The 26,825-nt window shown below is 38.9% G+C and overlaps 1 protein-coding gene across 1 annotated transcript in view; it reads right to left on the reverse strand.

Moving 5' to 3' along the window:
* Window positions 1-26,825, reverse strand: part of LOC150083829 (uncharacterized) — a 607,249-nt gene that overhangs the window by 403,585 nt on the left and 176,839 nt on the right. The window contains exons 13-14 of the mRNA XM_090375392.1: window positions 21,473-21,526; window positions 4,205-4,258 (exon numbers count right to left, since the gene is read on the reverse strand). Coding sequence (XP_090231518.1) covers window positions 4,205-4,258; window positions 21,473-21,526 — 108 coding nt within the window. The remainder of the gene's footprint in view (window positions 1-4,204; window positions 4,259-21,472; window positions 21,527-26,825) is intronic.

Here is a 26,825-nt window from a genome sequence, read left to right on the forward strand (position 1 = left end):
CTGCCAATGTTTACTTTACCTACATCATTCTCCTTCCTGAATAACTCCTCATGCGTGAATGTAGATGCAAAATACTCGTTTAGATTGTTAGCCACCTGAGCAGGATCCTCAACTGTTGAACCATCAATATCCAGTGGACCAATCTGATTCATCCCTTTCCTTCTCGAGTTCAAGTATGTAAAGAACTCTTTTCTGTTTTTCTTTGCATCCTTTGCCAAGGATTTTTCGTAGTCTGCCTTTGCCTGCCTAATCCTTTGTGACTTGGTTACAGACCAACTTATATCTATCATAGGCTTCCATGTCACCCATTAATTTATATGTATCCCATGCATTTTTCTTCTCTGCCACATGTCTCATTAGTTCATCTGACAACCAGAGTTGAAGTTGAAGAAGAGTTAGAGTTGAAGAAACACGAGAAATAAGGAAATGTTAAGTACTGAGTTGGTTTATTGGTTGAAGTTGTAAAGAAAATTGATATTGTTAAATTAAGAGAGATTACATGGAACTGTTAATATTAAGTTAGCGACTTATGGATTGCTGTTGTGAAGAGATTGATATTGGTGAATAAGAGAAATATGAGGAAGTGATTAAGATTGAATTAGTTTAGTGTTTGAAGCTGTAGAGAGAGTTGAGATTATTAAATGAGAGAAATTTTATGGAAATATAGCATATATTAACAGATTAAATGAGAAAAATTAATAGGTTAGATGTAAATGAACACCAGTTATGTATTGTAAATAAATTTGTATGATAAATGACTTTTGTAGGGTGTATGATAAATGACTTTTTCTTCGGCAGCTACTGCCGAAGAAATTCGAAATTCGCTGAGGAGCTGGTTGCAATTCTTGCAACCAGCTCCTCAGCATTGCCAACAGGGTTGTCATAAACTAGCGATTTCATAAGACCCCAGAAATAAAAATCAAGACATGATAGGTTGGGTGACCGAGCAGGCCAACGCACGGGACCACCACGTCCGATCCACTGTTGACCAAATGTGACATCCAGGTAGTTACGAACATCTCCGCTATAATGGGCAGGGGCTCCATCGTGTTGGAACCACATTGTCTGTTGCGTCGATGCAGAAATCTGTTCATCTCTCAAAAGTTGTGGCAATACTTGCTGCAGAAAGATCAAGTAGATAGGTCCGGTTAGACGACACGGTAACAGGTAAGGTCCGATGAGGTGATCTCCCATAATACCGGCCCATACATTGACCGAAAATCGAATCTGTGCTGCACGACGTCGTATTGCATGCGGGTTCTCGACCGCCCAGATATGGTCGTTATGCGTGTTGAAAATTCCTTCCCTTGTGAAGGATGCCTCATCGGAAAACAACACTTCAGCAGGAAAAAGGGGATTTGTAGCACATTTTCCAAGGTACCACTGTGCGAAAGCAATACGAGGTTGAAGAAACTTCGAACATTTACTTTAATCCGTGTACCTTTTGCTTCTTTTCATGTATTATTAAAACGATTTCTCACTTACGGTCTCTTTTCTTTTTATGGTGCTTCTGTGTACAACACCGCTTCAGGAAAGCATTTCCGACCCCACATTGCTATATGATTTCGAGTTGTCAGGATGTACCCTACCCCTCTCAGAAGTTCTGAAACATTTAACTGAAACACCCTGTATATATATGCGATATATAATATATATACTTGTGGGGGGAGGGAATATCCCTCAGCTCCTGGAAATTACCATTTTTTAACGCAGTCAGGTAGCTTGCGGGGCTTAGTGCTTGAGGGGGAGTTGCTGTACGAAAATCATAACAATGGCCACTGACAGCAATACTAAGGTAGAGGGAAATAAAAATTAATAAATAAATAAATACACCCCCCACAAGTTAGATTTGGTTTTCTCACCAAGCTTAACTGTCAGTCCCTTTCTTTCGTTAATATGGATATAGTGCCATAAAAAGCCAAAAAGGAAATATTTTTTATTTTTTATAAAAAGGAAATAAGATGTTTTGAAGATGAGGGAATAAGGGCGGGGGGGTTTAAAGTGCAACTCGTCTACTACTATCTCAGTACAAAATGCCAAACAGCACAGAATCAAAAAGGACGTTTTCTGCCGATAATTAAATAATATGTACCAAAATTAGATCAGTTTAAGAGCTCACTTTATTCGGATAGGTAGTGTGGATGCTTATTTTTTTTGTTTTAAGAATAACTGTATGTTTAATAATTTTTGCTAGAATATTTATTAAACATACAGTTATTCTAAAATGATCAATAGGGCGTTATGTTGGCCCACAGGGTGTACAATAATTTATTGTAATAAAAGTTTGATTTAAAATGTGAATTCAAGTAATTGCTTATTTTTTCCTTACTTTATTGCACCTAACTGTCATCAAAATTCATTGCAAAAAATATATTTTTTTGGAATACCGGTATCCCGATTTCATAAATTAAAAATACCGAAATACAGGTATTAAGATTTTGACCGGTATTGTGAGTCAATTTAGTCAATTAAGTTAATTCTAATTTAAGTTAATTCTCTGTTAACTTAATTCTCTTTCTCTAGATCCAATTCATCATGGCCTTAGAACCAGACAACAGTCTTAATTTCCTGGATGTGATGGATTGAAAAGCTCATGATATCACATTATAGTATCTCCTGCCACACGACGCTGAATGTTTGTCTGTTACCCATACCCCCACCAGGGCATTTTCAAGCACCTTGCCATGATACTGGAATTACCATATTAAATGCATAAAACTCTATGGCAGGAAATTGCAATCTCTCATTGCTAACAAAAAAAGCCACATTTTTTGTTGTTGTTACTTGGTTTTTAGGAGCATTAGCAACTAAGGCCATATTGCTCCAGGGATATACGGTGGTCATTCCCTGACCTTTCCGCATCCTCCGTATTTGGTGATCACGGGCTTGAACCCCAGTCTAACCAAGAAGCGTGTGCTACACACTGCTGCTCCTGCCCACCTGGCTACGGAGGCACCGCCACATTCTTTTTACACAGGGCAAGACTACATAAAGTAAATTTGTTTACCACATAAAGTGCCTGGATTGTAGAATGAGTTATGATGGTTAATCAGGAAGGAGATTGGAAGAAATTTGAAAATGGGAGGCTATCAGCACTGCCATTTTGCTTGCTCCACCAATGCTAGACATTACTGGAATGAAGAATAACATGACATGCTTGACCCCTGCAACAGCACTGAGATTATTGACCACTTTCACATTCAAAATTTCCATTTTTGCTTTTGGCTCCAGGCACTCCATATTTCAATGACAGCATCCAATTTTAACCACAATAAAGGTACGGACATCCACCCTGTAACAAGCACTGGCATGCTCAGAATACTGTTGGTGATCACGATACTGTTGGAGGCAATAAATGAGATTGCTAATGAATCTCATTTATTGCCTCCAAATCCAATTAGGACAGATTTAATTAGTTATTCACCTAATCATTACTTACTTTTTTTGAGCATCATGGTTCCCCCCATCATGTGACAAACCTGCTATTTATATTGTAGCAAGCGATGCACTATTTAGTTGACAAAGCAGTGCCCTGCCTTGAAAGCTATTCAGTTTGTTTTGTGATTCAAATTTATTTTATTAATTTTAACCTGTACATATTTTAATTGTTTTTAGTATTTTCAGCTTATTTTTATATATTTATTTAATCAAGTTTAGTCAGTAGTCTTGAGCAATCTTATTGTTGACATTATTCCTGACACAATGCCTGTTTTCTAATATAAAGGCTTAATACAATTTCTGGATCTAATTAAGAAAATAAATTTAATTCAAAAATGTTCATACAATAATCTATTCCTCTTTGTGAGAAGTATCACAAAGCTTGAAATAATCATAGTTAAATGGTTAGAATGGTGTACAGTAACACATGCATTTGAGTTGACTGTGGTTCAAGTTCATCAATGAATGCAGTCATCACTCAAACACAGTGATCACTATTCATTTTCAAAATGATTACTTCTAAACCAATCTGGCCCATGTGGTCATGCTGACTTCACAGGTCAGGAGTTAAAGAGAACATTTTTATATAATGAAGTAATATTAATCCAAGTAAAACCATAATGATTCAAGTTAAAAATAATTAATATAACAATGAAGCAATAATGTTAAAATCTCTCCTCAAAGATTTATTACAGTAAATCAAAAAAAAAAAAAATTTTTAACTGAATAAATTGCTGCTAAAAACAAAATAAATTTTTAATTTTACCCTATCACCTTTCTCTCCAGTTAGGCCAGGTAATCCAGGAAGTCCTCCATCACCCTATTATGTAAAAAAAAAAATAATAATAATTACAAAGCGGAATGCATAACATTAATATGACATGTACACATAAATATAATAGTGTATATGTTTTTTCTTTGTTTTTATACTAGCATTGCTGCCAAACTGTGACTTTCGGAAATCAGATTTAATAATCTGAATACCTGAAGTGAATGCACCTCACTTGTGTTAAAGTTTCAGAAGCTCAGACAACACACATAATGAGACATAAATTCAAACCAAAAAGGACTGCTGCAGATGTGCAAAAACTTGCTTTCTAGCAGATAATGATTGTTTGTTGGAACAAACTTCAATCTGGTGTTGTGGAAGTGGGAATTTAAGGAAGAATTAGACAAATTATTAGAGGAGATGGACAAATGAAAGATGAGGTGAATGAGTAGTATTTTTTTTTTTTTTTTTTTATTTCACTACTGATTTTTTTTGGCTCATGCTGTATAAGCTTACTTCCTTACACCACTTGCCACTAAATACTATCACTAATAAATTTATTGTTAATAGAGTCAAAAAGTAGAATCAATAAATAGAATACAATAATTTTGCAAGTAAAGTGCATTCAGTTTGCCTATTAACATAAAAGGGAACCGTTCACAACATATAGACACGATAGGAGGGAGTATATGATGAGAGCCTTGTCGATCAATTCGGCCCTGGAAAGATTGTGCAAGGCTCAAGGGGTAGAATGTTTTTCAGCCTGGTCTGTACTTGTTAACAGGAGAGAATGCTTCTACAGGGATGGGATACACTTAAATAGAAAGGGTGCAAGAATATTTGCTAATGCTATCGAGGCAGTATTAAGTGGGTCAGAAAACAGTTAGATTGGGGGGATACAAGGACTAATAGATTAACAGTAGCCACTGGCAGAGGTGAAAGTGATTCTTGCACTGCTTCTATTGGAATGAGCAGCAGCCTGGAAAACAAGGTGCAGGGGATTCAGAGACTGCTGGAAGTCATTGCACTACAATTAAACACATGGGTTGTGTTAGGGTAGCTAAGAATAGGAACAGGTGCATGTATACTTGCGTGTACACCAATGCTAGGAGTTTGGTAAATAAATTTGATGAATTTGAGGTATTGCTCAAAGCATCAAAGGCAGATATTGTTGGGATATCAGATACATGGTGTCACACAGATATAAGGAATGCAGAACTGGAATTTGGGGAGTACAAGGTCTACAGAAAGGACAGACTGGATAGGAAGGGAGGAGGGGTTATGCTATTAGTTAAGAAACACATAAAATCCAAGGAAGTGAAGCCAGTGGACATCGCTGGACAGTGCAGTGTCGAGTCAGTTTGGTGTGACATAAGCGTTGGGAGATCAAAATTGAGAGTAGGAGTGTGCTATAGGCCTAATGACTCTGATGAGTATAATAAGAAACTGTACAGGGAAATAGAGTGGACCAGTAAATCAGAGAGTCTTATAATGGGGGGATTTTAATTTCCCAGATATGGACCAGAATTTGTGGGTTGGTCACTGACGGACTAGCAAGGCTTTTGTGGATTTATTGGATGATTGTTTTCTACATCAGCATGTTCAGGAGGCAACTAGAAGGAAGAATACTCTTGATTTGATTATCAGCAGTGATTCTTCATGCATTAAGAATCTGCAGATAAATGAACCACTACGTGGCAGTGATCACAGTGTGCTGAAGTGGGATTTACTCAAAGAGGTAACTACCATTAGGGGTAAAGGGAAGGGTTATTGCTTTCGTAAAGGCGACTACGATGGACTGAGACAGTATTTAAATTCTATACAGTGGGACCAACTGATGATGTTACCAACAGCAAATGCAAAATTGGAAGCATTCAAAGAACTTATCTTGGAAGCTACTAGGCTATACATACCAACTAAGAAATATTGTTTAAGGTTTAGGCCTAAATGGATGTCAGATGAACTGATGAGGCATATGGCAGAGAAGAAACATGCATGGGATACATACAAATTAACACATGACACAGAAGCCTATGATAGATACAAGTTGATCTGTAACCAAGTTACAAAGGAGGTTAGGCAGGCGAAGGCAGATTACGAGAAATCTTTGGCAAGGTTTAGACCTAAATGGATGTCAGATGAACTAATGAGACATATGGCAGAGAAGAAAAATGCATGGGATACATATAAATTAATACGTCACACAGAAGCCTATGATAGATATAAGAGGCACCTGTGTAGCCAGGTGGGCAGGAGTGGCAGTGCATAGTGCAAGCTTCTTGATTAGACCGGGGTTTGAGCCCGTGACCACCAAATACGGAGGATGCGGAATGGTCAGGGAATGACCACCGCATATCCTCGGAGCAATATGGCCTTAGTTGCTAATGCTCCAAAAAACCAAATAACAATAACAATAACGATAGATATAAGTTGATCTGTAACCAAGTTACAAAGGAGGTTAGGCAGGTGAAGGCAGGTTATAAGAAATCTTTCGTAAGGGATGCAAAGTAAAACAGCAAAGAGTTCTTTAATTATGTAAACTCTAGAAGGAAGGGGATGAATCAGATTGGTCCACTTGATATCGATGGTTCAACTGTTGATGATCTTGCTGATGAAGATCAACTAAATGAATATTTTGTATCGACATTCACACGTGAGGAGCTATTCAGCGAGGAGAATGCCAGAGGTGTATTCAACTCTGGCAGTAAGCTAGATAATCTTGTAATAACTGAGAGTAAAGTGGAGGAGAAATTGTTGAAGATAAACACAAGAAAGGCACCTGGGGTGGATGGGATCTATCCAATTATATTAAAGGAGGCAGCAAAGGAAGTAAGCAAACCCTTAGCCATAATTATGAGAGCTTCTTTGGACTCAGGGGAGGTACCCATACACTGGAGATATGCAAGTGTGACCCCAATTCACAAAGGAGGATCAAAGGCTGACACAAGTAATTATAGACCTGTGAGTTTAACTTCTGTTCCAGGAAAATTAATGGAGGCACAGGTTAAAGAAACACTGCAGGATCATCTAGAAAAGGCTTCAGTTATAGCTCGGATACAGTATGGTTTTGTTAAGGGGAAGTCTTGCCTGAATAATTTGATTGGATACTATGATGCAGTCACAAAAGAACTGGATGCAAGCATGATATTATATACTTGGATCTTAGAAAGGCTTTTGATACTGTTGCAAATATCATAGTGTGTGCTGATGTCAACTGCCGGTCAGCCTTATGGCATAGCCGTACAGAAGACAGAGCAGGCACACACAACGGCCAGATACTTTCAGACTATATAGCCACCTCACCCTTTCAAGTGCTAAACCAACCAAATAACCTCCCAACTTTTAGCAGTACCATGTGGGAGAGTGACATTGATATCACTCTTGCCACCAATTCAATAGCTTATTAAATCACAGACTGGTGTGTCCAGCCAGCCTGGACCACATCAGATCACAGAGCCATTTCCTTCAAACTAAACAGGCAATTACAAACAACCCAACACTCTCTGTTGGATATCAAAAGGTATAACCTTAAAAAGGCAAACTGGCAGATTGTTGCAGAACATACAGCAGCTGAGCTGTAAAAACAGGAAAATGAGTGGTCTAGATCAGGCAACTGTAGCCCGGACGAGCAAGCACTGACTATGACAAACATTTTAACAAAAACAGCAACCCTGTCTATCCCACGGAAAAAACCGAGGAAGCAGACAGTTCCCTGGTGGTGCCCCGAACTGACTATACTCAGAAGTAGGGTACATCAGGCACGGAGACATTTTCAAAGAGCCAGAACATCTTGGTCACAAAATGAGGTGGATGCACTGCGAGATTCTTATAAAACTCACAGGAATCAGTATACAGCCCTCATAAGAGATAAGAAAAAGGAATGCTGGAAGCACTTGGTGGGAACTACTGGAAACAATAACCCTTGGGGAGTTGTCTACAGAATAGTGACTAATAAGCTGCCAAGAGGAGATGTCTTAGAAACTACTGTCAAACCAGATGGAACCCCAACCCTGTGTTGGGTGGATTCTGTAAATAACATCCTAGACAGTATCATTCAGACTGAAACTGGAAATCATTCCCCCCACCCAGCTCGACATTATAAAAGAAAACACTGAATATGACAATGTCAATATTGAACCTCAGTTCACTATACAAGACTTAGAAATAGCACTATCTAAAACCAAAAACAATAAATGCCCAGGTTTTGACCTCTTAGAGGTTGAGATTATCAAAAAATTAGCAGAAATAGCACCAGATAAATTAATAGCACTATATAATAACTGTATGACAGAAGGTATATTCCCAAAAATATGGAAACAAGTTGTGTTAAGGTTAATCCTGAAAAACCCTGAAAAACTCCCTACTGATCCAAAATCATATAGACCAATAGCCCTACTCCCTGAAGTGGAGGAGAAATCTCTGAAGTGGAGGAGAAATTGTTGAAGATAAACACAAGAAAGGCACCTGGGGTGGATGGGATCTATCCAATTATATTAAAGGAGGCAGCAAAGGAAGTAAGCAAACCCTCAGCCATAATTATGAGAGCTTCCTTGGACTCAGAGGAGGTACCCATAGACTGGAGATGTGCGAATGTGACCCCAATTCACAAAGGAGGATCAAAGGCTGACACAAGCAATTATAGACCTGTGAGTTTGACTTCTGTTCCGGGAAAATTAGTGGAGGCACTGGTTGGAGAGGCACTGCAGGATCATTTAGACAAGACTTCAGTTGTGGCTCGGACACAGCATGGTTTTGTTGGGGGGGGGGGGGGGTCTTGCCTGACCGGTTTGGTTGGATACTGTGATGCGGTCGCAGGGGAGCTGGATGCAAGGAATAGCTTTGATGTTATGTGCTTGGATCTTGGAAAGGCTTTTGATGCTGTTGCACATGGAGGACTGCTGCACAGATTGGAGCAGTGTAGCATTGAAGGCAGGTTGCTGCTGTGGGTGGGGGGTGGCTGAGGGGGGAGGGCGGAGAGTGGTAGTCGGTGGACACTGCTCGTCGTGGACTAATGTTGTTGGTGGAGTCCCTCAGGGCTCAGTGTTGGGTCCATTGTTGTTTTCTGTATTCATAAATAATGTTGGTGATGGTATATCAGGCTTAATGTCGGGGTTTGCAGACGATACAAAGGTGGGCAGGGTTGTCAAGGACACTACTGACACTATGCTGCTGCAACAGGATCTGGAAAGGTTGGGCAGATGGGCTGAGGGGTGGCAGGTGGAGTTTAACATTGACAAATGTAAAGTGCTGCACATGGGAAGCAGCGGCCCCGGAGCAACGTATCAACTCTGTGGTATTGCACTGACAGTGGTGGAGAGTGAAAGGGACCTGGGGGTGGTTGTGCAGGCAGATATGAAGTTCTCTGAGCAGTGCAGACGGGCTGCAGGAGTAGCTCATGGTGTATTGTCAGTGGTATATAGGAGTTTTTCTAGCAGGGATGGGGAGGTGATTGTTCCCTTGTGTAGGGCAATGGTCGGGCCACACCTGGAGTGCTGTATGTAGGCCTGGAGGCCTCATTTCGGGAGGGATGTGTGGCTGCTGGAACGAGTGCCGAGAGGGGCAGCAGGATTGGTGAATGGAGCAAAGGGGTGCTCTTGCGGAGAGGGGCTTGGGATTTGCAAATTGCAGTGTCTGGAGACTGGGCACCAGTGAGGTGATCTGGTAGAGGTGTGTAAGGCATTGAATGGTTTGAGCATGCTCAATGCTGATGGGATTCTTCCTCTCGCTCAGAATAATCACCTGAGAGGACATAAATTCAAATTGAGGGGGGGACAGATGTGGGATGGACGTGCGGAGATTTGCCTTTAGCCAGCGAGTGGTTGGTTGGTGGAACAGACTTCCATCCCTTGTCGTGGAAGTTGATAGCCTAAATAGGTTTAAGGCTCAGCTGGACAGGTATTTTGAACGAACAGAGGGGTGAAGTGGGAGTGGGTTTTTTTTTTTTTTTTTTTTTTTGGCTGATGCTGCATAAGCTTGCTTTCTTGCATCAAATGCCTCTACTAATGCTAATTCTAATGCTAACATGGAAGACTGCTGCAAAAATTGGAGCAGTGTGGCATTGGAGGAAAATTGCTGCTATGGATAAAGGTGTGGTTGAGGGGGAGAAGACAGAGAGTGGTAATTAATGGACACTGCTCATCGTGGACTAATGTTATTACTGGAGTCCCTCAGGGTTCAGTGTTGGGTCCATTATTGTTTTCTGTATTTATAAATAATATTAATAATGGTATATCAAGCTTAATGTCCAAGTTTGCAAATGATACAAAGGTTGGCAGGGTTGTTAAGGACACTACTGATGCTATGCTGCTGCAACAGGATCTGGAAAGGTTGTGCAGATGGGCTGAGAGGTGGCACATGAAGTTTAACATTGACAAATGTAAAGTACTATATATGAGAAACAGCAACCCCAGAGCAACGTATCAACTCTGTGGTACTACACTAACAGTGGTAGAGAATGAAAAGGACCTGGGGGTTATTTGTTATTGTTATTTGGTTTTTAGGAGCATTAGCGACTAAGGCCATATTGCTCTGGGAATATGCGGTGGTCATTCTCTGACCCTTCCGCATCCTCCGTATTTGGTGGTGACGGGCTCGAACACCGGTCAAATCAAGAAGCGTGTGCTACGCACTGCCGCTCCTTCCCACCTGGCTACGGAAGCGCCAGGACCTGGGGGTAATTGTGCAGGCAGATATGAAGTTCTCTGAGCAGTGCAGACGGGCTGCAAGAGTAGCTCATGGTGTATTTTCAATGATATATAGGAATTTTTCTAGCAGGGATAAGGAGGTGATTATTCTCTTGTATAAGGCAATGGTCAGGCCACACCTTGAGTACTGTATACAGGTCTGGAGATCACATTTCAAGAAGGATGTAAAGCTGCTGGAACAAGTACAGAGAACGGCAACAAGATTAGTGAATGAAACAAAGGGTTGCTCTTACGAAGAAAGGCTTAAGTTTTGCAGATTACAGTGTCTGGAGACTAGGCACCGGCAAGGTGATCTGATAGAGGTGTATAAAGCCTTGAATGGTTTGAGCATGCTCAATGCTGATGGGATTCTTCCTCTTGCTCAAAATAATCACTTGAGAGGGCATAAATTGAAATTGAGTAAAGACAGATGCAGGATAGATGTGTGGAAATTTGCCTTTAGCCACTGGGTGGTTGGTTAGTGGAACAGACTTCCATCCCTTGTTGTGGAAGTTGATAGCCTAAACAAATTTAAGGCTCAACTGGACAGGTATTTCGAACGGACGGAGGGGTGAAATGGGAGTGGTTTTTTTTTTTTTTTTTTGGCTGATGCTGCATAAGCTTGCTTTCTTGCATCATATGCCTCTACTAATGGTAATGTGGAGTTGTCAATGATATACAGGAATTTTGTTTGCACATATAATCACTTGAGAGGGCATAAATATAAGGCAATGGTCAGGCCACACTGAGTACTGTATACAGGCCTGGTGTCTTCTTAGGAAGGATGTAGAGCTGCTGGAATGAGTACAGAAAAGGGCAACAAGGTTTGTGGGGTGGGGGGGGGAACAAAGGGTAAGAAAGGCTTAATTTCTACAAATTGCAGCATCTGGAGACTAGCCATCTGTGAGATGATCTGACTGAGAGTTTTAAGGCTTTGAATGCCTCTTGCTCAGATTATGCACTTGAGGGGACGTAAATTCAAATTGAGGAAGGACGATTGCAAAATAGATGTTCAAAAATTTTCCTTTAGCCAGCGAGTGGTTGAATGCTGTAAAAACTCCCATCTGTCATTGTGGAATCTGATGGCTTAAATAATTTCAGCAAAGAATTAGACAGAGCTTTGGAGGGTATGGATAGGTGAAATGGAAAGTTTTTTTTTTTTTTTTTTTTTTTTGCTGATTCTGTAAAAGTTTGCTTTCTTGCATCATATGCTACTACTAATGCTAATAACAGTTTTTGTTAATTTTTATGATATTAGCTGTGATAGTGTAAGATTTAATATAAAAAACAACACACTATAAAGTATTTTAATATTTTTTTATTAGACATTGAAAAATGTACAACAAAAAATTGAAATGATTAATATTAACATCTATATTGATTTTTCATCAAAATATCCTCCATTACATTTTATCACTGTTGGCAATTAATAATAGATAATGCTGCCAATTAATTTTATAATAGTGTCTTGTCTAATATTATGCCAAGCGATCTGCAGAGTTTCCCATCATGTAGATAGGCTGACAACTACATGATGTCTATCTGTCCACCTGGGGTGGATGGAATCTTTTCCAGTTATATTAAAGGAGGCTGCAAAGGAAGTAAGCAAACCATTAGCCATAATTATGAGCACATCTTTAGATTCAGGGGAGATCCCCATGGAATGGAGATGTGCAAATGTATACCCAATTCACAAAGGGGGGGTTCAAATGTGCAAATGTATACCCAATTCACAAAGGGTCACACAAATAATTATAGACCTGTCAATTTGACTGCTGTTCCAGGAAAAATAATGGAGTCATTGGTTAAAGAAGCATTACAGAATCATCTAGAAAAGACTGCAGTAATAGTTCACACACAGCATAGGTTTGTTAAAGGGAGGTCTTTTCTGACCAATCTGATTGGATACCATGATGTTGTCACAAAGGAACTGGATTAAAAAAATAATTCTGATATCATATATTTGGATTTCAGGAAAGCTTTTGATACTGTTGCACATGGAAAACTGTTGTGAAAACTGGAGCCGCATGGCATTAAGGGCAAGTTGCTACAATGGATAAAGGGATAGTTGAGTGGGAGACAACAGAGAGTGATAATCAAAGGTGACTTAGAGGGGAAACAGGTATTCTGTGTGTTATCAGACACTCAGTCTAAAACACTGATGGATCTAATATCTCTCTATTTCAGAAGATTTAGAAGTCCGGTTGGCCTGCCTCCCTAAAATCCACTCATGAGACCTTCTCAATGGTAAGCCTTGTTATGTCACTTAGGTGGCAACGAACGTGTAGAGTGGTTCTCTTCAAGATGCCTGGGTCAGCGTGAAGAGGAAAAGACCAAACCCTCCAGCACAACAAAAGAAACGGCCCTCAGTCCCCAGCGGCTTTCACTCCTCCCCTCTTATGGCAGCCAGAAGATCAGAGTGGAAGCAGAGGGTGCTAAGAATCTCTGGGTACAACCAGGCTGTCATGCATGTAAACTGAACTTGGCCTGTTAAAACGTAAGATTACTCATGGGTGAAGACAGAATATTAGAGCTGAAAAAGGAATTAGAAATGGAATTGGAATATTATTGGTTGGTTGAAACAAGAAGAAATGAATCACTTATAAGTTTATCAAGTGGAAATCTGCTATACACCGATGGAAACAGTGAAAGGAGCAAAGGTGGAGTTGGCTTTCTGGTCCATAAAGACATAAAAAACATCATTTTGGAATTCAAAAGTATATCACCAAGGGAGTCGAGACTACTATTCAGGATTTCTAAGAGGTACAAGTTAAAGGTTATAATGATTTACGCACCAACATTGAGAGGTGATGATGAAGAGATTGAAGAAATGTACACTGAAATTGAGTCTTCTAGATGAGCAGAAAACCCACTACACTCTCATTATGGGGGACTTCAATGCTAAGGTTGGAAAGACACAAAACAGCGCAGAAAGGGAAACTATAGGAAATTTTGGAATTGGTGAAAGAAATGAAACAGGTGAAAGACTTGTGGAATTTGCAGAATCTTGAGGAATGTCAGTAATGAACACTTTTTTCCAAGAAAAGGGTGAACAGAAAGTGGACATGGAAGAGCCCAAATGGATTAGCGACTAATGAAATTGACTTCATCCTCACTAACAGAAGATGCATTGTGAATGATGTTACTGTCCTGAACAAGGTAAATGATCACAGAATGGTAAGATGCATACTTGATATAGATGTAAGAAAAGAAAGGAAAAAACTGACTCGAGTAAATATTACAAAGGTCTTTGAGATAACAGAAGAGGAGAAAAGGCAGCAGTGCCTTAATCCAGCACTGTCTGTTCTTACTCTTAGTTAAGAGTAAGAACATCACAAGACATCACAAGAATTTACTTGTTCCATGATGACTCTCAGCAGTCCTTGAAATCCCTCGCACCTTGCTTTCCAGGCTGCTGCTCATTCCAATAAAAGCAGCAGAAGAATCACTTTTACCTCTGCAGCTATATATAATATAATTTTATTTATATATATATATATATATACACAGTTGGGTCTCCATATTTGCAGGGGTTATGTGTCAACACTTCCTGCCAAAACATGAAATTCCCTGAAAATCTCTACTCTCAACCACTTAGCCCCAAATGTTTTCTACATATGCCTAAACTTACTATGTTTTCTATGTATGCTTAAACAATCATAACCTTTTAAACTTGTTTAAAAGGTTATTTATTTATTTTTTTATTTTTTTATTTTTTTTATGTAAACCCCAAACATGAGAGGTATTGGAACCTATAGAACTTAGTACCATACTTAGGTTATAATTGTGTTTTACAATAAGTAACATTTTAGACACGTTTCTAAAATACTGTATCAAAATTTTATTACCGTACATAGTTAAGAACAAGGCATGCACCAGGGTATTCACCACAGGATTCAGTACTCCTCAGGGTCTCAGAGGCTGGAGAAGAAGCAGGATTGGCTGATGTTGAGACTTCTGGTTCGGGGGTATGGAGTTTTAGGCATCAATGTAGAAGTTGTCCTTTTCAGGAACACTGTGATGGGAAGCTGCTGCTTCTTTTGTTTTAACTTGTTGAACATGGCTTTGTATGGTGTTAAAATACTTACTATTGAGGCCTTACTTGAACTTCATTGCATGAATCGCAGAAGAAGTCTGCAAGGCGTTTGGTATCATGCGTTGCCTGTGCTAGGTTTTCCAAGTCGAACTTCTTCTCTTGGCGTAGTTCATCCTCAACCTCATCCTTCCTCAGAGCTGGAATGAACAAGCACTAGTGTTGTTGCCTGTCCATTAATTAAGTCATTGATATCCTCCTCTAAGTCCTCGAAACCTACACCTCTATTCTCCTGGCCAACTCCTTTATTTCTGCGATAGTTTTCTTGCACTATTCATATGGAATGGTTTGTAGTTCAACTGGACTGAAGTCATGCACAACTTCAGGCCACAAGTTCCTTCAACAGACATTTACAGACTTGTCCTGGATGTCTACCAGTGCATGTTTTATTAGGAAAAGATTATCAGCTATGGTGAAGTCCTTCCAAAACTGAATAACATTGAGGTTGTTGTCGCTGTCCATGGCCTCAAAGATTCGGTGCATACACCTCTTCAGGAAGCTGGCCTTAAAGGCCTTATTTACCCCCTGGTCGGGCAGCTGGATAAAAGAGGTAGTGTTAGGGGGAGAAAAGCTACCCCTAAGTGTTCATTTGCATAGTCTTGTGCATCACTTGGATGCCCTGGGGCATTGTCCAGCACGAGGAGGACTTTAAATGGAAGTCCCTTTTCCTCCAGGTATTCCTTGACTCAGGGATGAAGCAGGGGTGGAACCAGTTCAGAAAGAGGTCCTTCATCATCAAGGCTTTTGCATTCCACATTCAGTACACAGGCAGTATATTCTTGTTATGTCCTCTAAGAACTCTTGGGTTCTGCACATGGAAAATTATGCCAGGCTTTGTCATATGGCCTGCTGCATTGCTGCAAATTAGCAGCACAATCCGATCTCGTGTCACCTTGAAGCCTGGTGCCTTCTCTTCGACAGCTATATAGGTGTGCTGATGCATCTTCTTCCAGAATAAGGCTGGCTCATCAGCATTGAAAACCTGTTCAGGTTTATATCCCTTCTTGAGTTGCATAGGGTAGGCCTTAACAGCCGAAGCAGACTTGCCCACAATCTTTACATTACAGAGTGAATAACGCCTTTTGAATTTTTGGAACCAGCCTTTGCTGACAATAAAAGTGGTTTCCAGTTCTGCTGGTTCAGGGGGATTTGCTGCTAAAATCTGTTGTAAAGAACGAGTGCCTTAACAGAAATCATACCAATGTTCACAAACACGTTTTTCTTGTGCTGGTCTTCGATCCAAATAAACAGTGCAAATTCCATTTTTAACATTTCTTTATCACATACATACATAAGCTGCATATTTAGCAGTAAGAATTCCACCAGTTTGCACTGCCTCTCTGATCTCAGTTCCTTGTTTCCTTATGTATCATACCGTACTTTCATTGAACATGCAGTCTACGGACTGCATGTTCAATGAAAGTACTGTACGATACATATTTTTGGACCCTTTAGGCTTTTGTACGTCACTAGATGCACTTTGTTTAGAACCCATGGGTATTCACATAAGTACAGTAATATTTTAAGCACAAGTAGCCTAACACAGACGCACACAACAGTCAAAAACCATCCTATTTGGATGACACTCACTGTGAGACCAAAGACACCAACCGTCAACACAAAAACACGAATTCAGATCCCATGAATACGGAGACCCGACTGTATATATATATATATATATATATACTATCATTGAATTATATTAAATAAAATTATATTATAGTGAAATGAATAAATAAATAAATAATTAAGTACTTCGATCTTTTCACCATGGCGATGATTTGTATAGCGATTGAAATGCAGCGATTCCATGACCATTATTGGCCTCGTGGTCCTCTGTCGATATGGGGCATGATGGTCAGTCTATTTTATTTTAATTTATTTTGATTTTGTTATCGTTTGGTAGTTTCTTTAACCCTCTTTTGGTGATATTTCACGTCTTTCGGAACTGGTACCTCTCGGGGGGGGGGGGGGGGTACCGCTAAATTAATAAATAATTGGCATTATCCTAAATTTTGTATAGTTTTTTAATTGGATTTAGAGATCAAAATTATACAAGGGTTTCTGGGCTACCATTTATATCTATTCTTTCTTTTCGTTCGATTGTTTATTTGGGTTATTTTTATGTTAATTTTTGCTCTACAGTTTTTGCCATACTACTGGCTTATGTTTTATTTTATTTAATTTAAAATATTGGATATATATATATATATATATATAATTCATTACATCCATGTTTGACACAAATGTTGCCATGATGAATATTTCAGTACAGGCAATTCATCACTCTTTTTAAGAATGAGTTATAAGGATTAGAACAAATATTAGAGAGGATGGACAGATGAAGTTTTTATTTTAGCTGATGGTGTTAAGCTTGCTTCCTTGCATCATTTGCCACTACTAATATTAATATTAATACTAATAAGCTGTCGCTTGTAGGCTTGGAATAATAATTGATAAAACAACAGGCAAGTCCTTGAGGTTGTCATCACAGACATTCTCTCAGATATGCCGACAAGCTGTACTTGCTACCTGGGAGTCTAAACACCGATGGAACTGATATTCGGGTGACACTCAAGTCAAGTGGACCCAATTTCGGCGAAGTCCGGACGGTCTGTGACAGCCAAATCCTCTGCTTGCACCTTCACGATTGTAGGACTGTTAGAATGGGACTGGGTATAACCTCCATGCACAAGCACATGGTGGTTGACCACCCAGGTGTGAACCAACATAAGCAGGGGTTGAGGTGTCGCCCCAACACCACATGGAGGAATGCCGGCCCTCTATGTTACCAGGCAGTACTAGGTGGTAGATGACACTCATCAACCAGTGAAATACCACCACTTTGCTTATTGGAGGTTTGAAGTGGTGAAACCCATGTTTAGTCTCTAGAGCTAAGTTCCGGTCAACCCTTCCCAATCTCTTTCATCATGCAGTATGTTTGATGACTTTTTTTAGGTTATGATGAACGTCGTGGCGAGATCCAATATTCCTTACATTTCGAGGGTACAGCTCTAAAACGGTGTTCGCAGGGCGGCCGCTAGTTAGTACACCAGACCGAACCTACTGGTAACTCTCTAGGAGGCTTCCGGATCAGCTAGTGTATAATCTTGCTACCTCTACTCTGCCAAATAGTGACTGGAGGGAGTATGAGTAGTGTGTATGCAGGGAGCATTGTCGAGGCCACGTTATGTCAAGGATCTGGGTATATTCTTACCATGTGTACGCCTTATCCAAAAATTTCATTACTTCATACAGCATGTCCCACCCACTTTTTCTTACTATTGAATACACCATGAATTGTCAAACTAATAGAGCAAGCTTATCTGCAAAAAGATCTAACACTCCCAAGCACTTCCTAATTCATTTCACAAATATACGTGGTCTCAATTCTAATCTCAACGATGTACATTTCCACTTGCAGTCTGCCAAACCCCATGTACTTTTTCTGACAGAATCTCAGTTATCGGTTGATTCAACTACTGCTCATCTCAGATGCCCAAATTATTCGCTGTATGATTCCTTTCACCTCAAAGGTGGTACTTGTGTGTATGTCCATTCTGATATTCCCTGTCAGAGACTTGGCAATTTGGAATCTCCTCTCTTTGATCTTCTCTGGCTTAAAATCTCTCTACCTCATTATGTCAAATTCATCTGTTGTCTCTACGTTCTCCCAACTTCACTAATCACTTCGAGCTCTTTGACTTCCTCTCTTTGCAACTTGACTTTCTCCAGTCCAACTTTCCTAACAGTGAGGTAATTTTCCTTGGTGATTTTAATGTTCACAACTCCAGCTGGCTTCCGTTTTCTAGTCACACCGACCCAGCAGGTCGAGATGCTGAGGCTTTTGCAATTACTAATGACCTAGCACAGATTGTTCATTTACCTACAAGAATACCAGACAATACGCTTGATCTTTTTCTCACAAACAACCCTTCTAAGTACACGGTCGAAGTGAGAGATCCTTTAGGCACTTCAGATCACAAACTGGTGATTGTCTCTTCTCCAATGGAACCTTTATCTCATGGCTATTCCCAACCTCGTGTTGTTTGGCATTACAAGAATGCAAAATGGGATGACCTGCGAGACTTCTTTTCTTCTTTTCAATGGTTGGATTACTGTTTCAAAACTTCTGATGTCAACGTTTGCTCAGATCATGTCAGTGAAATTATTCTTGCAGGAATGGAATCCTTTATCCCACACTCCACTTTAAAATCTCGTCCTTTATCTAAACCTTGGTTTTCCAATAAATGTGCTAAGGCTGTTCAAGAGAAGAATATTGCATATCGTAATTGGCTTGTTTCTAATTATTCAGTTTCGTTTTCTGCCTACACCAAAGCTCGCAACAATTGTAAAGCAGTTATTAATCAGTCCAAACTAGACTTTGAACAGGCTAAGAGTAGAAAACTTGCTTCTTGCCCTAATGGTAGCCGAGCATTCTGGTCTCTTGCCAAACCTATTGGCCACAACTTTTGCTCATCTCCGCTCCCACCTCTGTCAAAACCAGATGGTTCTGTTGTCACTTCAGCCAAGGATAAAGCTGACCTGCTAGCATCCCATTTTTCTTCCAACTCAAGTATTAATGATCTTAGTAAAACACCTCCCACCATTCCCAATACGCTCCATTCAATGCTTCCTGTGGTCTTCCGTCAAAAGGATATCAGAAGGATTTTGATGAATCTTGATGCTAAGAAAGCTCCAGGTCCTAATGGTATTTCTCCACTTATTCTCAAAACCTGTGCTCCTGAACTTACTCCTATTCTTTGCCGCCTTTTTTCACTTTCTTATTCCAAAGGTGTTTTTCCTTCTGCTTGGAAATTTGCTCATATCCAGCCAGTTCCTAAAATGAGTGATAAATCACTCCCATCAAAATATCGTCCCATTGCAATTACTTCTACTCTTTCTAAAGTAATGGAGAAATCAATTAACCGCTAACTCTTAAACTACCTAGAAACCTTCCATCTGATCAACGATCACCAGTATGGATTCTGTCAGTGTTGATCCACTGGTGATATTCTGGCTTATGTTACCCATTTATGGACTAATTCAATGGAAAAGTTCGGTGAAACACAAGTAGTTGCTCTTGACATCTCAAAGGCTTTTAATCGTGTTTGGCATAAACGTCTTCTAAACAAGCTTCCATCTTATGGTTTGTCAACTGTTTTTAGTAATTGGTTATCCAGTTTTCTCTCTGATCGCTCACTGAGGGTGATGGTAGATGGATCTCTGTCTTCTAACTTCTCCACTACTGCCGGTGTCCCCCAAAGTTCAGTTCTTTCCCCCACTCTTTTCCTCTTGTATATTAATGACCTTCTTCCATTGACTGGAAATCCTATCCATAGTTTTGCCAATGATAGCACATTACATTCCATTTTGAGAAACCTTGTCCTGCTCAATCAGCTTCAACTTCTCGAAAATCTGCTACCAATTCCTTAAATGCCGATCTTCAGGTAATTCTCCAGTGGGGCAAAGATAACTTAGTTGATTTCAACCCTTCTAAAACTTAGTCTTGTCTTATATCTCGCAAAAAGGATTCTTCTGCTCCTATGCTTATCTTTAGTGACACTCCAATTTCTAGGCAAAATGATATATCTCTTTTGGGGATTACCCTGACTTCTAATCTCTCTTGGCACAAGCACATTACAAATATTGCTTCCTCTCTGCATCTAAAAAACTTGGTTTTCTCTTTCGCTCTCGGCGTTACTTTTCTTCCAAACAGCTGCTCACTCTGTATAAATCACAAATCCGCCCTGCCAGGGAATATTGTTCCCACATCTGGGGTGGTGCCCCCAAAACCTCTCTCAGGCTTCTCGAAGCACTGTTCTTCTGAACTGGCTTCTATAATTCCCACTCTCTCTTTCAAAACAGTCCGAACACGTGCCGCCACCAGCCAACATCCATTTACTGTCCAACTTCAAACCAACTTTTCATCTTTCTCATTTATTCATTCAACTGCCGTTTTCTGGAACAACCTTTCTTCATACGTATTTCCTGAAAATTACAATCTACAGAAGTTCAAGTCCAATGTCAACAAATATCTTCTTTCATCTTCTCAACCTCCAACCCAAGCACGGTACTAAGTACTATAGGTTCTAATAGCTCTCGTGTTTGGGGTTCACATAAAAAAAAAAAAAAAAAAGAGTACTGGATATTACTGTAAATAGAAAGCATTTCTGTTTTTATTTATTTTATTGGAATCTCGTCAATTCTATCTAACATCACATAATAAACAAAAGGTTGTGTGTGTGTGTGTGTGTGTGTGTGTGTGTGTGTGTGTGTGTGTGTGTGTGTGTGTGTGTGTGTGTGTGTGTGTGTGTGTGTGTTTACTACTTTCAAATTCTTAAGTTGTATGTATGTAAATTATCACTTATTAATTGCCAGTTTAGAGGCATACCATTTGAATCACAAATATGTTAAACGGTATTCCACAATAAACTTGAATAATAACTGAGTAATTACTAATTAGTTATTAAAATAGAAACAATTTACCTTTAAACCTAATGGGCCAGGTGATCCTCTTTCTCCATCCACTCCACTCTGTCCCTGAAATATAAATTTCTATATAAAATTTCAATAACAGTAACATAATTACAAACTTCAGAGTGAAACCTCAGCAAAAATATCACTTAAAAAAGAAATGGTGATAAACCAGAAGAAAACAATGTACAATATTATGGAAAACTGTAAATTAGAGAGCATAATTACTCTTAGATAAAAAAAGCAATTGTTTCAATATAGCTTCTTAACTCCAGTTTGCAATTAAGCAGTTAAATATCACAACTAATACAGTGGAAACCCAATTATCCAGTTTAATAGATGGGCTAACTCAAGCAGTTGATATGAAATTATAAGTGATTCACTTTCACTAAGTTTCCTTTGGACATGAATAGCCATTGGCTTTGTACACAGTTTTCAAAAATTCACTGCAATAAATATTAAGTGTTTAGTAATCCAGCAGTGGCAGTAGCAGGGAGTGTCTGACACACTTTTTGGTGAAATATCCTTGTTCTTTAATGTATCTAAAATACCTTTTGCCAGTTCCAGATTAGTGTTGCTCTACCTACCTTCCTAAATACAGGTATCGTTTATGCAGAGTTATTATGTAAAACATGTTGAATGATGAGATAAGACCATTTCTGAAATATGTATTTATCATTTTGTGTGAAGCACAGCTGTTCCCATTTGGGCCACCGGTTAATTGGGGCAGCCATTTATTTGGGACAAATCTTAAAAAACAGAACCCAATTGAGAAAATAGCCAGGGTTTACTTTGCTTAATTGGGACAAAATGCCGTTTAATCGGGGCAGGAGACCGCAGCACTGGAGATTACCCCACAATTGTCTCCGACCATACCACGTAGTTCAGTCGGATTTCTGGAGGTCACAACGACAAAACAATTAGCAGTCACCTGTTTATTGGGCTTTTCTGTTAGTGGAATCTATCAGAAACGGATAGTAAACTCGATCTTATTGAATTTGCGATAATACTGACAGCTGGAATTCTGTGGGTTATTATGGTAAAATGTGTTTACACTTCCATGGGAATCTCATATAAAAAAAATAATTTTCAGAATCTTCTCTTCATTCCTATTTTTAAAGCTTTGTAACTCGTTACTCCGTTCTCACTTGCACGTATTGTGTTACTTGCAATTTGTGTGTGCCGTGTTTTTTGTTATTGATTGCTTATCTTTTTAATTTTATGTCTTTATGTCAGTGAACAGAAACGTCAACTAGTTTAGTTAGTATATACATATTACAGTACATATTAATTATTCCGAATTTCATGTATCATTTAATTTTTTAATTGGTAAGGTAATAAAGGGTAAATTTGTGCTTAATATATCTTTACTTTTATAGCCTGTGGATAATATTTCTCCTATTTTCGCTAATCAGAATCGCTGTTTAATATAATTAAAATTCAATTCACAAACATGATCACAATGACCGGTGCTTACTACACATTGTATAGTGAATGGTACTTTACTATGGTGAGTTCGTCGTAACGTGATTTGATTGTACAATGAACTAATTGTAAAGGGGGGAGTACATTGTATTTTTAACTAATTACGTGAAACTTCAGATAGTTGGGGTAGCCGCTTAATCGGGCCAAAATGCACGAGTCCCGATGTGTCCCAAATAACCAGAATCAACTATACGATTGCTATAGTAAATTAGATTTTTACTATTTTATAAAATAGATAACAATAAATATGTCTATAAACTGCTTGTAAAAATTTTACATGTAACAGCAACAATGCTATATCTATTGTTACCTATTTTGTAAAATAGGGTTGTTACCTTGCTTAATTTCAGGTTAAAGCAATTTTTTTTTTTATCTGTGCCATTTTTTGTCATTGGGGATGACTTCTGACTTTTTCATGTTAAAATTGGGCTAAGTATTACCGTTTAGATTTAACAATTTCTAACTTAAAATTTTCCTAATCAACTGCTTTTTTCTCAATGGAAAAGTTGTTTCCCATATTCACTTTAGTGGTTTAATCTAAAAATGTCATCTTTGTATATTTCTGAAATGAATGTAAACTGATTTATTTGGGGGAGACACCATGTTTGGTTCCCCCCCCCCAAAGTACATATGTTTGTCTGTGAACTGGCTATGAGTACAACCATGTCACATCTCCTCATGCTAAAACCACTGCATTTGTTTTCATTTTATTTCAAATAAAATCCATTTACACTAATTTTTTTGAAGTACAGAGATGATATTTTTGGACTACACCAAAGAAGGGGAACAACTTGAGCAACGAGAAAAAAGCAGCTGAATAGACAAAATTTTAATTTTGAAATCATAAAACCTGAACAGTAAAACTTAGTCCAACTGTAACATAAAGAGACGAAAAACAGTTCATATGGATATAGACAGGGAAACAATTCCCTTCTAATTGTAACCCATTTCATTTTGTTCCTAGAGTGAAGATAAAGACACCTAAGTTAAATTTTTTATTAAAGTAATTAATGTGTACTGTAAACCACCAATGAGAACTTTCCTTTACATTCACATCAGAGAAAGAGCATTCCAGGTGGTCTCTTCAGCAACAATCTATGAGAAGATGCCAAGGCACCTTCTCATAGATTGATGAATACATTAAAAAAATTCCACAAGTGTCCTGGATTCTTTGACAATCATCTACAATCTGTTCATTCTAGAACAGATTGTCAGTATATTTAAATTGAGAGGTCATGCAGGCTGAACAGTTGTATCTGCTGATTTACTTAACAGTATAGGGTGGGCAATGATAAGAAAAACTCATGAGTTAGGGTTTAATTTAAAAGTGTCTGCAATTCTAACAAGGCCCAATAGGAGGAAGTATATGATGCGAGCTTTTTCAATCAATTTGACTGTGGAGAGACTGTGCAAGACTAATGGGATAGAAATGTGCTTGTTAACAGAAGAGACTGCTTCTACAGGGATGGGATACATTTAAACAGGAAGGGTGCAGGAATATTTGCCGATTCTATCGAGGCAATGTTAGATGATCAGAAAACTGTTAACTGGGAGGGGGGATACACAGACTAATAGAGTAAAAGTAGCCACAGGCACAGGTGAAAGTGATTCTTGCACAGTTTCTACTGGAATGTGCAGCAGCCTATAGATTTCAATACTTGTTATGGGTCATCGGGGAACAAGTAAATACATGGGCCATGTTCGGATAACTAAGAGTAAAAACATCTGCATGTACAATTGAATGTATACCAATGCTAGGAGCATAGTAAATGAACTTGAAGTGATGGTCATGTCATCAAAAACAGACATTGTGAGGATATCGGAGACACTGTGTCACCCAGATATCAAGGATGCAGAATTTGAATATGGGAATTACAATGTGCACAGTAAGGATAGACAGGATGGGAGGGAGTTATGCTCTTAATAAAGAGGCACATTAAATCTAAGGTAGTGCATTCGGTTCACATGGGTGGCCTGGGTAATGTTGAGTTATTTTGGTGTGAATAAGTACTGGGAAAGCAAAAATAAGAGTGGGATTCTGTTACTAGCCTAATGACTCTGATGAATACAATGAACAACTGCACAGAGATATAGAGTGGGCCTTAAATTGGAATGCCTTATAATGGGGGATGTTAACTCTCCAGATATTGACAGGAATTTGTTGGTTGGTCACTCACACACTAGCAAGACATTTATGTATTTACTGGATCAGTTTCCTACAGCGGCATGTTAGAGAGGCAATGAGAGAGAGTAATACTCTTGATCTGATTATCAGCAGTGATTATTCATGCATTAAGAATCTGCAGATAAAATAACCACTAGGTGGGAATGATCACAGTGTACTGATGTGGGATTTGCTTAAAGATGCAATTACCATCAAGGGTAAAGGAGGGATGTTTGAATTTGTAAAGTAACTACAATAGTCTCAGGCAGATTTTAAATTCTATACAGTGGGATGGGATCAACTGATGATGTTACCATAAACAAATTCTAAATGGAAAGCACTCAAGGAAATAATCATAGATGCTACTAGGTGTCTATGATTATTTCCTCTAACTTCTATGATTATTTCCTATTTATTCTGCTAGCGAAGAAAAATGCATTGGACACATACATATTATCAGGTGATAAAGAAGCCTATGGTAGATATAAACTAATCTATAATAAAGTCACAAAGGAGTTTAGGCAGATAAGGCAGATTATGAAAAATCTTTGGCAAGGATGCAAAGAAAACGTAAAAATTTTTCAATTAGATCACCTGCGAGGTGATCCGATTGAGGTGTATAAAACCTTGAATGAGTTGAGCAAGCTGAATGCTGATGGGATTCTTCATCTTGCTCAGATTAAGAACCTGAGGGGGTACAGTTTCAAATTGAAGAAAGACAGTTGTAGAATATAGATGTGCGGAAATTTGCCTTTAGCCAGCGGGTAGTTGATTGGTGGAACAGACTTCCATCTTTTGTTATGGACGTTGATAAGCCTAAATAAATTTAAGGCTGAGCTGGACAGGCATCTGGAATAACTAGAGGGTTTTTTTTTGGCTGATGCTGCATAAGCTTGCTTTCTTGCATCGTATTATTATTATTATTATTAGCCATATGATGCAAGGAAGCCTGAGGCTTATGCTTCACCTGGGTTTGCCAAGCCTATACTCACTAGATGTGAGCCCCTGGTATGCCTCTACTAATGCTAATGCTAATTTCTTTACTTATGTAAAGAAGAAAGAAGGGGATAAATCACACTGGTACATCTGATATCGATGGTTCAACTGTTCGTGATCCTCCTCAGGTTGCTGACGGTATTCTGCAACTGAATAGGTATTCTGCATCTATATTCACACATGAATTCTTTAGGAAAGGGTCTACCAGTAGTTTATCAAACTCTACAAGCTAAATGAATGTAATAACTGAGAGAAAATGTGGAAGAGAAATTGAAGCTAAATGTAAGAAATTCACCTGTTTTGGATGGGATCTATCCTATTATATTAATGGAGGCAGCAAAGGAAATAAGCAAACACTGAGCCATAATTATGAGAAGATCTCTGAATCCATGTGAAGTCCTGATGGACTGGAATGAATGAATGTATTCCAAATTCACAATGGATAATTACAGATTTATTAGCTCAATTTCTGTTCCAGGGAAAATAATTGAGCCACTGATTAAAGAGATATAATGCAATTATACCTCAGTTACAGTATGGGATTATTAAGGGGCAATCTTGTTTGAGCAATTTGACTGGATAGTTACTATGATGCAGTAATTAAGGAACTGGATGCAAAAGACAATTTTGATATCAGCGCATTAGCATTTTTAGCATTAACATTAGAAGAGGCATAAAATGCAAGAAGGCGAGCTTATGCAGCATCAGCCCAAAAAAAAA

The sequence above is a fragment of the Mastigoproctus giganteus genome, chromosome 6, assembly GCF_048544385.1.
Source record: "Mastigoproctus giganteus isolate SK-2022 chromosome 6, ASM4854438v1, whole genome shotgun sequence".
In the NCBI taxonomy this organism is placed as follows: domain Eukaryota; kingdom Metazoa; phylum Arthropoda; class Arachnida; order Uropygi; family Thelyphonidae; genus Mastigoproctus; species Mastigoproctus giganteus.